The 13,208-nt window shown below is 29.2% G+C and overlaps 1 protein-coding gene across 1 annotated transcript; it reads left to right on the top strand.

Annotated features, from left to right (window-relative positions):
- The first annotated feature begins 9,111 nt into the window (after positions 1-9,111).
- On the top strand, positions 9,112-10,182 carry LOC135961427 (uncharacterized). The gene is made up of 4 exons (XM_065512927.1): positions 9,112-9,138; positions 9,598-9,747; positions 9,816-9,974; positions 10,030-10,182. Exons 1-4 carry the CDS (start codon positions 9,112-9,114, stop codon positions 10,180-10,182), a joined length of 489 nt encoding a protein of 162 aa, XP_065368999.1.
- Positions 10,183-13,208: the final 3,026 nt, after the last annotated feature.

Here is a 13,208-nt window from a genome sequence, read left to right on the forward strand (position 1 = left end):
GGAAAGAGTAAATAAAAAGTTATTGATGGTTACGTTTATTTCATAAAATATTGAAGAGTCTGAAGGGTCGTTTGGTTTTCTCAATGCCAAGTTGGATTCCATAAACTATTTGTCCGATAACGATATGATGGCGAATGATTTATGCCTTAAACTTAGTTTCATAGTTTTTTGGTTAAACTTAACATGATATTTAATATTACTTCTCTTAAGCAGCTATTCAAATTTACTCATCCAACAACGTTTTTTTCTCCAAAAAAAAGGAAAACAAAGTTTTATTTCATGTTCTTTGATTTTAAATCAAAAACTCATAAAGCATTGTATGAACTAGAAAAACCGGAAATAAACGTATACTTCCGGTTAGCAATCAACATGAAAACAAAACTTTTTTTGGGAAAATTTTTAGTTATTCCTCTTTGGTACACAAAATACTTGAAAAATCCAAACAAGAAAGTTTTGGAAAACCAGCAATTTTAATGCTGCAAACACCAGAGTACCTTGTGAGGTACTTGAATATAAACTTTAAAAAATTATTGTACTATGTCTTGAGGGTTATATGCACACGTTTAAAATATTTAAAATAAACAAATTGTGTTACTGGCATTTTTATAAAAATTTGTTTTATCTGTTGGTTATAGTTTTTTTTCTTTCATTTTTCAATTATTTTTTTTTTTAGAATACTTTTACTAATATGTTGGCATTCGTCCATACAACCAACTGACCTACATGACAGCCTCAATGCATGCAAGTGTTATTTACAGTAATAACTGTCGGTATACTGGACAAAAAAAATGGACAAACAAAATGTTAACTAAACCAACCATGATTTTAAATTGGGAAAAAATACCCGCAAATAATAGACAAATTTTCTCTCAATTTTTATGATGATTTATAGTTTGAAAAGAGTTAAAGGAAGCATCTGTGTGATGTTATACTGGTAACTATAAAATGGCATAAAAAGAGAAAATACCTTTCGCAAAAAAAAAACAATAATCCCTAAGCAATATTAATGGTGCAGGTGACTGCCTGCATTCTAATGTTTGTTTATAACTTTATCTTCCTTTTGAAATGTGTTTTTTTGGGGGGGCTAACCGAACATAACAGATAACAAACCACAATTTTGTAGCACAGTTTGGTGTTCCCTTTTCAGTAAGTACAAACACTTAAAGGTTGCACAAGAAGAAAATTTCAAATGAATTAATAACGATACTTTTAATAAAAAAACAAGTAAAAAAACAAACACTTCAGCAAATTATACTTTAAAATACAAATTTTAAAAATTAAAAAAAAAAAATTCAAAATTATTTTTCAAAATTTTAAATTTGTTTTATTATACCCTTCACCTTCGTGAGAAGGGTATATATAAGTTTGTCATACCGTTTGTAATTTCCACAATATAATTTTCTGACCCTATAAAGTATATATACTCTGGATTCTTATAGATAGCGGAGTCGATTTAGCCATGAAATCAATTTTCTTAAGACCCCAGATATCTTCGGGATCCAAATCTTCAATAATTCTGTCCTATGCTGTCATATGCCTTCGAGAAGTTTCCTATTTAAAATCAGCACAATCGATCCACAAATGGCTGAGATATGAGGAAAAAACCAGGACAACCTCGATTTTTGACCTATATCTGGATTACTAAGTCATTAATATAGACAGTATGGATATCTAATGATAGATATTTCAAAGACCTTTGCAACGTCGTATATAAGACCATAGTAAGTTGGACCTCCAATGGGTCAAAATCGGAAAAAATATTTTTTAACCCAATTTTTTTTTCACCAAAAAAAAAATTAAATTTAAAGTTTAAAAAATTTAAAAGAAAATTTAAAATAATTCGAAAAAAAATTTTCCAAAAAAGTAAAAAAACAACTTTGAGAAAAATAAATACATTTTGTTTTTTGGTTAAAAAAAAATCCGGTTAAAAAATATTGCCATGGACTTGGAAATATCTATTATTAGATATTCATTAGGATAATCGAATTATTCGATTTTTCTCTTGTTCGAAAATAAAACGAATAATTCGAAAAAGAGATTTTAACTTGTTCGAATAATTCGATCACACGTTTAAAATTAATCGAATTATTCGACTAATTTAATTTTTTTTTTTTAAAGTAAAGAATGAAGTTTTGATGTCGGTTTTTTAATATTTTATTGTTAAAGAAAAACAAAAAATAACGTTAAAGTTAACAATTCAAGTATTGATAATGTTAAAGAAACATTCGAAAACAAAGTCCATCATTAAATTTTCGACAGAAATTCTGATCAGATTAACTTCCGAACAATATACAAAACAATTGACTTGTAAACCCTTTTGTTTCCGTATTGGAGATATGCTTTAAACAATTTGAGCTAGTTGGACATGATCCTGAATTCAAATACAATATAAACGTATTAAGAACTTTTTTATCTCGTTCATTAATTCGGGTTTTAAATTGAGTAACTAATTCTTTAGTAAATTAATTATTCACTTTTTCTAAATTATTTATAACAAATTTTATTATACATCAAGCTCTATCAACGTTGCCGAATCTTTGCTTAATAAAGTGGTCTTGGGGAATTACACAATAAAGGTTTGCAAAATTGTTTTATCATTCGATTTATTAAATATTTTGATTAATAGCATGACCTATATACATACATATATTTTAAGATCATGGCCTTCATCAATTTCAATGTAGTCATTATAAATGTCATCCTCAATATCACTTCCGACGACCGTTTCAAAATCACATTCTCCATCACATTCAACTCCACTTTAATCTAAGTTAAAAGTTAAAACTTTAATTATTAATTGCGATTCTTCTAATATTTTGCCAGCAAAATAACAAATATTTTATTCCGTACCTTTTATTTTCATTGGTTCAAGTCCTAAGTTTAAAATTTTGAAAGATTTGTTTTTAGAACTGAAACTTCTTGCAGTAATATTTACATATTTATAGAAGGAGCTATCGGAAAACTCATCTACAGTGATCGAAAGTCCCTTTGTCTTTAGTTATTTGTCGAATTTCAGAAACAATAAAATTTTTGTAAGTCATTATTAATTATTTTAATTTGAAATTATGAAAAATTTTAAGCAATTTAATAAATTTAAATACATATGAACATTTATTCGTTTTATTCGATTATTCTACATAAAATTATTCGAATTATTCGTTATTCGAAAATGGCCATTTTTAAATTGTTCGAATAATTATTCGTAAGAAATTATTCGATTAATCGAACGATCATTAGTCGAATGAATACCCTAATATTCATATTGTCTATATTAATGACTTAGTAATCCAGATATAGATCTAAAATAGGTCAAAAATCGAGGTTGTCCCGGTTTTTTCCTTATATTTCAGCCATTTGTGGTCCGATTTTCTCGTTTTTAAATCAACTGACCCGGTAAAATTCCCGATATATCAATATATCGGGAATTTTATATCATTCATTTTTGTAAGTTATTTAGGGGCTACAGAAAGTTGATTTCAACATACAGACGGACTGACTGACATAGCTATATCGACTCCGCTATCTATAACGTTCCAGAATATATATATACTTTGTGGGGTCGCAAATGAAAAATGTATAAATTACAAACGGAATGACAAACATGGTGAATATTTGAATATTAGTTGTGATTCTATTCATGTTAACTACCATTTAATTAAATTAACTACCATTCACTGCTTACGAAAACATAAAAAGGTGAAGCGAATTCTGTAAAAGAATAAATAATAAATGGTGTAAGTTGTTATTCCCGATTCATTAAAAAAAAAATATTTCTCCCTGGTTATTCTTTAAAATCACCATTAAATATAATGTACATACTTTAACTTCAAGCAAGTACATACTTTTTGTAGATTTATTGATAGATGTAGTTAAACTTCTGACTACTGGGAATTTCTCTTTTTTTGTGTATTTCAGCTGCTGCAGCATGCTGCTCTGATGGTTTGTTGAATAAAAAGCAAGATGTAGTGTTTTTTTTTGAAGAACGAAAGCAAAAAATATAGGCCAAGTAAATATAGAACATCAAGATAAAATGCTGTTTAAATACTACATAGGGCAATATTATTTCAATGAAAGCATTTTAAAACTAAAATATCAAAAAAAAAAAATAAGCAAAATGTATGAAATTAACATTTCATATTTAACTTACCAATTTAAAGATAGTTTTGGCTTTTTAATAATATTCCTCTTAAAGGTAAATATTCACACATGGAAAATCTGTAAAGAGTTAGGGAGAGAAGTTGAAGTTAAATAACAAGTATTTATTTTAATATGAATGCAAATATTACTATATGAAAAGAAAAATTAGGAATAAATGGAATTTTGAAATATAGGATGTATATAACATTGATTTAGTGTAGCCACTTTGTTGACCTAACAAGAAATTAACAATTTTTAAGCCGACGCACAGTGGCGCCTGTAGAACAAGTGAGGTTGCAAAAATCAAAAATTTCATAAGCCCCTAAAAAATATTCAATAAATCTATTTTACAGGAAATTGTCCAACGATTTCAAATATGCTACCATTAATACAATCAGATTTTTGCTTCAGAAGATATTTGCCATAATTTCAAAATAATAATTACAGCTGTATAACCTTTTATTTCAATAGCATTCTCCAGTAAAAAGGAAACGTAAATTCCAGCCATATGTTTTTAGTTTGAAAAATATTTTATTTTTCAAATATTTTTTAGGTTTAAAACATAATTGCATTTGCATTTAATTCAAATTCAAACAACATGTTCAAGTGCTTGAATTTTTATTTTACTTCTCACAAATTGATTTCTCTACAAATTTCAAGTAGGCACCTAAAAGGCATAGAACCCTTTTCAAGCACTAATTTCATAGGTTGATCAATTATCTATCATATAGATTTTAAATTTTTTGATTGTCTCAAAATTTATGACTTTTGCACTGTGCGACTTTTTTGGAAAAAAAATCATAAAAATATGGTCGTTTTTACATGTTCTGTAACTCTTAATAGGGACAAGATAACTGTTAGCAAGTTGTTTTTATTATATTAAGAATTGTATCCCGAATAAAGCTGATGTTTTAAAACAAAATTTCGGCCCTCCTTAGGCTGGCCATTTCTAAAAAACCAAACAAAAATCGATCAAAATTAAAAAAATAAATATATAGACCTAAATATCTCTTCAACTAAAAGAGATAACTTACACATGTAAGCGTATGTCTTAGATCTTCTTAAGGACTATTTATATTTTAAATTTCAGGTCATTCGGATAATTATACCCTACACCACCATAGTGGGGAGGGTATTATGCGTTTGTGCAGATGTTTGTAACGCCCAAAAATATTAGTCTAACACCCACCTTAAAGTATACCGATCGACTTAGAATCACTTTCTGAGTCGATTAAACGATGTCCGTCCGTCCGTCCGTCCGTCTGGTTGGCTGGCTGGCTGTCCATGTAAACCTTGTGCGCAGAGTACAGGTCGCAATTTTGAAGATATTTCGATAAAATTTGGTACATATTACTCGGCCCAAGGACCAAGCCTATTGAAACTGGCTGAAATCGGTCCATTATTTCACCTATCCCCCATACAAATGTCCCCTCGAAATTGGACTTTATCGGTCATAAATGTTTAATTTATCTATGTATCTACACAAATTTCGCTCCAAATAAGTTTTATATATACAAAATTCATGTCACCAAATTTTGTTACGATCGGTCCATAATTAGTCATAGCTCCCATATAGACCCGCTTCCGAAAATCACTTTAACGTGCATAAATCACTTAAAAATGTTGGTATACACACAAAATTCAACATAAATAACTTTCATATAGACATAAATCATGACCTAATTTTATGGTGATCGGTCCATAATTGGTCATAGCTCCCATATAAGGCCCCTTCGAAAAATCACTCAAAAATATAAATTATTGATATTTTAAAAGAAAAATATTTTTACTCATTTACTTGGTGTAGGGTATTATATGGTCGGGCTTGACCGACCATATTTTCTTACTTGTTTTTTTTTTAAAATGTGATACCCGATACGGATTCCACCTTTATCCCTAGGATGCAGAACAACTGTGAAACTTCGTAATAATATATCCAATAGTTCGCTAGATATCGAATTATTTAAAAAACCGATTCTAAACCACTGTGCTAAATTTGCCTTTTTTCTACTCTCCGAAATCTTCACTACTCACACTGTTTGGAAACCACGGATTATTCAGTTCCTTAGTCTTCTCACTAAATTTACTTGCTTTATTACAAATTTTCATTGAAATCTTTTCCTAAACTGAGGTTTTCGATTTTTTTAAAGCCTCCTCTACGATTCCATTTTTCAATCGGAACAGTAGTTTAGAAATAACAGATTTATTACCACTTTTTTGCAATTGACCTCACTGTGCGCTGATAGGTACACTAGAAATTTTATAGAATTTTTCCATTAATTTGTTTACGCTTTTACGCTTCTCTCAATAAAAATTACAATATTTTCCAAATATGCTGAGTAATTGTGCGCGCAATTAAATCATATCATACTGACAATCTGTAATTAAGAGGGTATTATTTACATTGGTCAAATTTTTCAAATATCAATAATTACTCAGTGATACAAAAAATACACAGGGGTTCTCATGTGGCAATTCTGTTTTGTTGGATTCCACATACGGAAATTTGTATGGTTTTCTCGATCACTTTCTTTTAGTGATATAACGGTATTCTTAAAATTCTTAAAACGGTAAAGTTAAAATTTAAAACATGAACAAAATTGTCTGTTGAAACTAATTATAAAAGATTTGTAAATATAGGTTGGAAAACGGCTAAGTTACTGTAGTTCAAAATCAGGATGCTTCCCAACTAAGGCAAAATACTGCCAGCCATGGTTTTGTGTAAAAGAAAAAAACATGCAAACATTTGTATGAAAAAACTGAAAAGTTGAAAAACATGTTATCACAAAAATTAGCATAACTCATTAATTTTGTAATTAATTTTTATTATCTTATGTGTTTTGGAAAGCTACTTAAGTAAGCATTTTCATTAAAATAAGTAACAAATATTTTACTGCCTCATAATTAACTTAGAGCGTTTAAGAAAATTAAAATTTTTGAATAAAAGTACAGCCAATTTCCAATAGATTTTCTCTCAATTTCTAAACAACTTACTGAATTTGTAACTTCACTAATATTGTTATTTCACTACATTTGCTAATAAAAGAAGTAATAAACGAAGTGATCGAGAATAACTATAAGTATTTCCGATTTGTAGTTTCTCAAGTAAAACAGAACTGCTAAGTGAGAACCCCTGCATATTTTAGGTGTAGAATAGTGTTATGAATTATGTGGATATTAACATTGATAAAATTATTCATATATCAATAACACGGTGCTACGATGGAAAAAATCTTGGAAAACGGCCTAGCGTGGGATACATGCTAGGTACACTACAAATTTCAGAAATACCCAGAACACCCAGAAACATTCAGAAGTTATTCTGAAAAAAACTGTTTTCAGCGATGTTCGTCGACTTATCGACCTGTAGCTCAGTCAGTTTTTGTCCGACTTTAAATTTTTAACGGGTTTGGAAAGAAAACTGATTACGCTTTAAAATGACGTGCATTTTTTGATACTTTTTTAAGTTATAAGTATTGTTTTTCTTAAGAATATCTAAAAGAAAAACTAAATTTATCAACATTTTTAATTTTAGTCGCTTTTGATTGCTTATTTTGATATGAAAGTTTATAAATATTTAAACCAACATATATAGAAAATTTAGATCATAACAAAACATGGTTTTAATTATTCAAATCGTATGAAAATTCTAAAAGTTATTCAACTTTTAATTAACACCATTTTTAGTATATTCTCCCCCAGCGCATATAAATAAAAATAAACAAAAAACTGTAGAAAAAAAAATATTTGTAAAATTTTGAATTTACAAGGTAAATTTTTTCGAACTCTTTTCAAAAAATTTTAAAAACTTTTGCAAATATAAACCGATTTTAACAAGTAATATATCATTTTTTCCCAGTCCTTAAAACTGTGCAAAAAAGAATAAGTTTTCATAGAAAAAAATTAAATTAACTATTGTTGAATATGAAAAATTACGAAAAAAATAAAAAATAAAGCGAAACTTTTTATAAAAACTTTTTATAAAATTTTGAAATCGGTCTAAAAATGTGTGAGTTAGAGATACTAAAGTACTACGACCTACACTAAAACAGCTTTTTCAAAATATCTAAAAAGTTTGACGGTGTTTCAAAATCTTTGAAAACGGTTTTAGTATGTGCTCACCTAGGCCTACAACCCCCATTAGGTCGCTTTTCAAGTTCTCACAGAAAGTGCCATTTTGTAGCAGAGTGTAATTATTATTAATTCATTGTTTTGAAAAATATAATTTGATTTTAAAAAATCAGTATTAATTAATTTTTTATAGTTTATAGAGTCACTGTCATCGCAATATGTTCCACAAAACAACTCGGAAGTCGGTTTACAATATTATAATTTTGTTAGTTATTATTTTAACTATCAGAGATACGAAGGTAAATTTTTGTAATTCAAATCTCTATTCGCTGAGAAATTTCTTCAGGTTTGGAAATAAGAAATAGAAATGATGGAGCAATTCGTATGAGAAGTGCGCATGTGAACATTTCTCTTGGCCAAATGTGGTGTTTTTTTTAAATCCTTATTAAATCAACCCAATACGTTGTCATAATATTCGCCATTACCAGTTTTACCCCAAAAAACGGTCACCATGTCTTTATTGACTGACAAACCCATCATGGCCTTCTTTGGCTCCGATTCACCCCGAGACTGCTGTTTGGTCTCTGGTGTATTGTTGTGGATCCACGTTTCTTCCACGGTTACGAAACGGCGCAAAAACTCGTTGATATTGGGGTTGAACAACACCAAACACACTTGCATAGTTGTCAGTGACTTGTCACACGTTTGTGTTTGTGGTCGATTGTGAGCAAACGCTACGCCAATCTTGCGGAAAGCTTTCTCATGCATAAGTGATCATTCAAAATTGAAAGCACTTAGCCATGTGAGATGTCTCTCGCTCTTTCAATCTCCGATCGTGTTTTTTTTCTATTGTTTCGGGCGTTTTATTGGGCGTTTTATTGGGCGTTTTATTGGGCATCCAAAATGTTTGGCATCTTCCGTGGTTCAATGGCAACAAAAAAATGCAGTAAACCACTTCTTTACCACTGAAATTTATGGTGTAGAGTTCCAATAGTATTTATTAATCTTAGCCTTGTTTTGAGTGATGGCTTTTTCCTCAAAAATTAATGCTTAATGAGCATACGAAATTTACTTTGTTCCATTTTCTCCTCAAGTCACGCGGTAGTCTGCTAACAATAGCTGTCAAACACAAAATAAATGACGCAGCTTGTCACTTCCGAAAAAATTACATTGATCTTTTAAGTGATCCTTATTAGTTAAGGAATATCTAAAATATCTAAAGATTTCAATTATTCGCCTTTGACCGTTTTTACTTCCTCACTTGCTTTTTATTAAAATTTTTTTTAATATTTTCTTTAAAACATTATCTGCCTGTATTTTTATTTAATAATTCTATTGAATATTCTACATCGCAAAACATATTTTACAAATATTATTATTATTTTTAAGGCTTTACGTTTAAAACTAACAAAAGTATTATGCAAAGCAAAAGACAGTTCGTTTGCCAACTTTAAAACTTGCCATGTCAAAGCCGAATCCAGAAATCTACAATACATTTCACTTTACATTAACTGGCAAGTGCCAATAAATGATATAAATGTAAGTATAAATATTGTCTATGATTTTTTGTTTAAACAAGATTTATAAATAATTTTCCAAACTTTCAGGTACGTTTTAGATTTATGAAACGGGCAAATGGCTATAAACCATTTCTGTACGACTTTACATTTAGATGTGACTTTCTGAAACGTTTAAATGTGGTGAGCGGCCTTGTGTGGCGCTGGATAAGCGATGTATCGAATCTCAATCATTCTTGTCCATTTACTGTAAGTAAATAAGCAATAATTTTAAGAGACTCATCATAATTGTTTTTTTTTGCAGACCGATTTCGAAATAAAACGTTTTGAAAATCGTTACATGGAAAAGCAATTAGATATCCTGCCCTTAGTTGACGGTGACTATGCACTTTTTGTCAACTTTAAGGTACACAATTCAAGCAAATTTGATTTGGAGTTTTATGCCACCATTAATTAGAGAAATTTATCAGTCAGTGAAGCTTTTCTGTTGAAAGAAGCTAAATTAAAGTAAAATTAAATTGAAACATTCATTTAAGTTCATTAAATTTCTGGTAGATAATCATTTGCTTGCAAAAATAACTATATATTTAATAAACTTTGTGAGTGCATCATAAATTAGTTCACGGCCTGATTTTGATATTATCGGTCACACGCAAGTATGATTTTAGTCTTTAAGGCCACAAAGGAAATTGAAATTCAATAATTTTACAAACAACAGCTCTGGGACTGAATTACTGCATTCTTCATCAAGCGAGTTTTCGTATCGAAAAAGATTGTTGAAAGTTAAATTATGACAAAAAGTACTAGGTTTCTTTCTCGATATCGAATGACATAATCTTAAACAAGAAATCCAGCAGTTCTAGCTACGTAACTAGTTATTTTAACACGTGCATATTCTAAGCAGGTGGACAATAAAAATCTAATAACTGGTCCAAAGTAGTAGCTACCCATCTGGTTACTAAACCAGCTAAATAACTAGTTATTTTTACATGTACGGTTGCTAATTGAACTTAAATAGTGAGAATCGGTCTAATAATCTTTTGCTTGTAGACGAACAAATCATCGACAACTCTCCAACATATTACTTCTGTTGGGTAAAATAACTACTTCCTAAAGTTCAGTACAAAATAAAAGTTTAAAGTGACTGCAAGCTAGGTTACTTAGAGACACCAAAGTGACAATTGACTTCACTCTTGGTTACATGGGATGTATACTGACATCGCATCTTAAGCAAAAGGAATATAAACTGTTTAAGAAATACATAAAAAGAAATTTTATAAAACTAGTTTGTACGAATTACTGAAAAACAAAAGTGAAGAAAAAAATATACATTAAAAGTGACTACACTCTAGATTACTTGGAGACTATTAAGTGACAATTGTCTTCACCCTAGCTTACCTGGGATGTATAAAACCAATTGACTTATATTTACACTACAAAGAGCACATACATGTTAAATGACACAAAATATATAAATAGGAGTCAACTACTTGCTTAATTGCTGAGAAATTACTATTAATTTTACTGGAATTTCTAGAAATATCTCAGCTGAAATTCAGGAAGCTTCTACAGCCAAACAAGGAGAAACTGTTAGCTGATGTTGACATATTAACTTGTAAAATTTCATAACTAACTAAATATTAATTTGGAATTTGTAATAATTCTCAAATATTTTATGTTAATTTTAATAAGGAGTCTATGAAAATATGGATATAAGCAAAATGAATGTGCTTAACCACAAGATGCAAAAATTCTTACTGCTGATTAAGAGCCGAAGAATTTATGCTATCGGACTTCATCTTGAAAATTCCAGGAAAACCCAAACTTTACTCAATACTGAACTACATACTTACTATCTACATAAATATGGGGGATTTCATGTCAAGTGAACCAACTTTTGAAATCGATGTCTTCCGATCGGGATGAAATTTGCACCAAGGTTAGCTCTATTGGATAGTAACTCAGACACAATTTTTCAACAACATCGGTCGAGAACTCTCTGAGTTATAGGGGGTAAAATTTTGACAATTTGGTCAAACAGGGATTTTTTCTTATCCATGTAACTTATTACCTATTGTTCTTAGCAAAATGTGTTCCAAATAGTATAGATAGCTATTTCTTCGATCTTTCGAAAAAAAATATTTAAAAAAAATAAAAAATTTTTAATATTTTTTTTCCGAAATCAAAAACTTTTTTGACTTTTTTTTAAAATACGCTATTTTTTTTTATTTTTTTTTTTTTCTTAAAATAAAGTTTAGATATTTTCCTTGAACACCTACTTGGTCGCTTAGTGGGATGCGAGTGGGATATCTATCAAAATAAATATTTTGTAACTCAAAACATAAAATTTTTGACTTTTTTTGCAAAATCAAAAACTTTGTTGACTTTTTTTTTCAAAATGGACCCTTTTTTAATCTTTTTTTTTAGGTCAAACAAAAGCTTAGATATTATCCTTGAAGACCCTTTTGGTCGCTTAGTGGGATGCGAGTGGGATATCTATCAAAATAAATATTTTTTAACTCAAGACTTACAATTTTTGACTTTTTTTTTTGCAAATACGATTTTTTTTCCAAATGGGCCCTTTTTTTAAAATTTTTTTTGTAGTCAAAAGAAAGCTTAGGTCCATTCCTTTAAGATATTTTTAGTCCCTTAGTGGGATGCGAGTAGGATATCTATCAAAATAAATATTTTGTAACGCAAGACATACAATTTTTTAATTTTTTTTTGCAAAATCAAAATTTTTTTCCAATATGGGCCCTTTTTTAATTTTTTTTTTTTGCTCAAAAGAAAGCCTAGGTCCATTCCTTTAAGATATTTTTAGTCCCTTAGTGGGATGCGAGTGGGATATCTATCAAAATAAATATTTTGTAACGCAAGAAATACAATTTTTTAATTTTTTTTTGCAAAATCGAAATTTTTTTCCAATATGGGACTTTTTTTTAAAAATTTTTTTTGCTCAAAAGAAAGCTTAGGTCTTTTCCTTTAAGACCTATTTTGTCACTTAGGAAGATGTGAGTAGGATATCTATTAAAATAAAAATGTTGTAACTCAAGACATTCAATTATTGACTTTTTTTTTGCAAATTCGAATTTTTTTTCAAAATGGGCCCTTTTTTAAAAATTTTTTTTTAGTCAAAAGAAAGCTTAGGTCCATTCCTTTAAGATATTTTAGGTCCCTTAGTGGGATACGAGTGGGATATCTATCAAAATAAATATTTTGTAACTCAAGATATACAATTTTTGATTTTTTGGCAAAATCAAAAACTTTTTTGACTTTTTTTTAAAATGGGCCCTTTTTGTAATTTTTTTTTTTGCTATAAAGAAAGCTTAGGCCTATTCCTTTAAGATGGTTTTGATCGCTTAGTGGGATGCGAGTGGGATATATATCAAAATAAATGTTTTGTAACTCAAGACATACAATTTTTGTGTTAAAACATTTATTTTGATAGATATCCCACTCGCATCCCACTAAGGGACTAAAAAT

Source organism: Calliphora vicina, chromosome 5 (genome assembly GCF_958450345.1).
Source record: "Calliphora vicina chromosome 5, idCalVici1.1, whole genome shotgun sequence".
In the NCBI taxonomy this organism is placed as follows: domain Eukaryota; kingdom Metazoa; phylum Arthropoda; class Insecta; order Diptera; family Calliphoridae; genus Calliphora; species Calliphora vicina.

What these genes read in the sequence shown, in the direction of transcription:
- LOC135961427 (XM_065512927.1), top strand. Translation starts at nt 9,112, where the DNA reads ATGTTTGGCATCTTCCGTGGTTCAATG. An exon ending in TGCCAATAAATGATATAAAT is followed by an intron (nt 9,748 to 9,815) that starts GTAAGTATAAAT and finishes CCAAACTTTCAG; the next exon opens with GTACGTTTTAGATTTATGAA. An exon ending in ATCATTCTTGTCCATTTACT is followed by an intron (nt 9,975 to 10,029) that starts GTAAGTAAATAA and finishes TTTTTTTTGCAG; the next exon opens with ACCGATTTCGAAATAAAACG.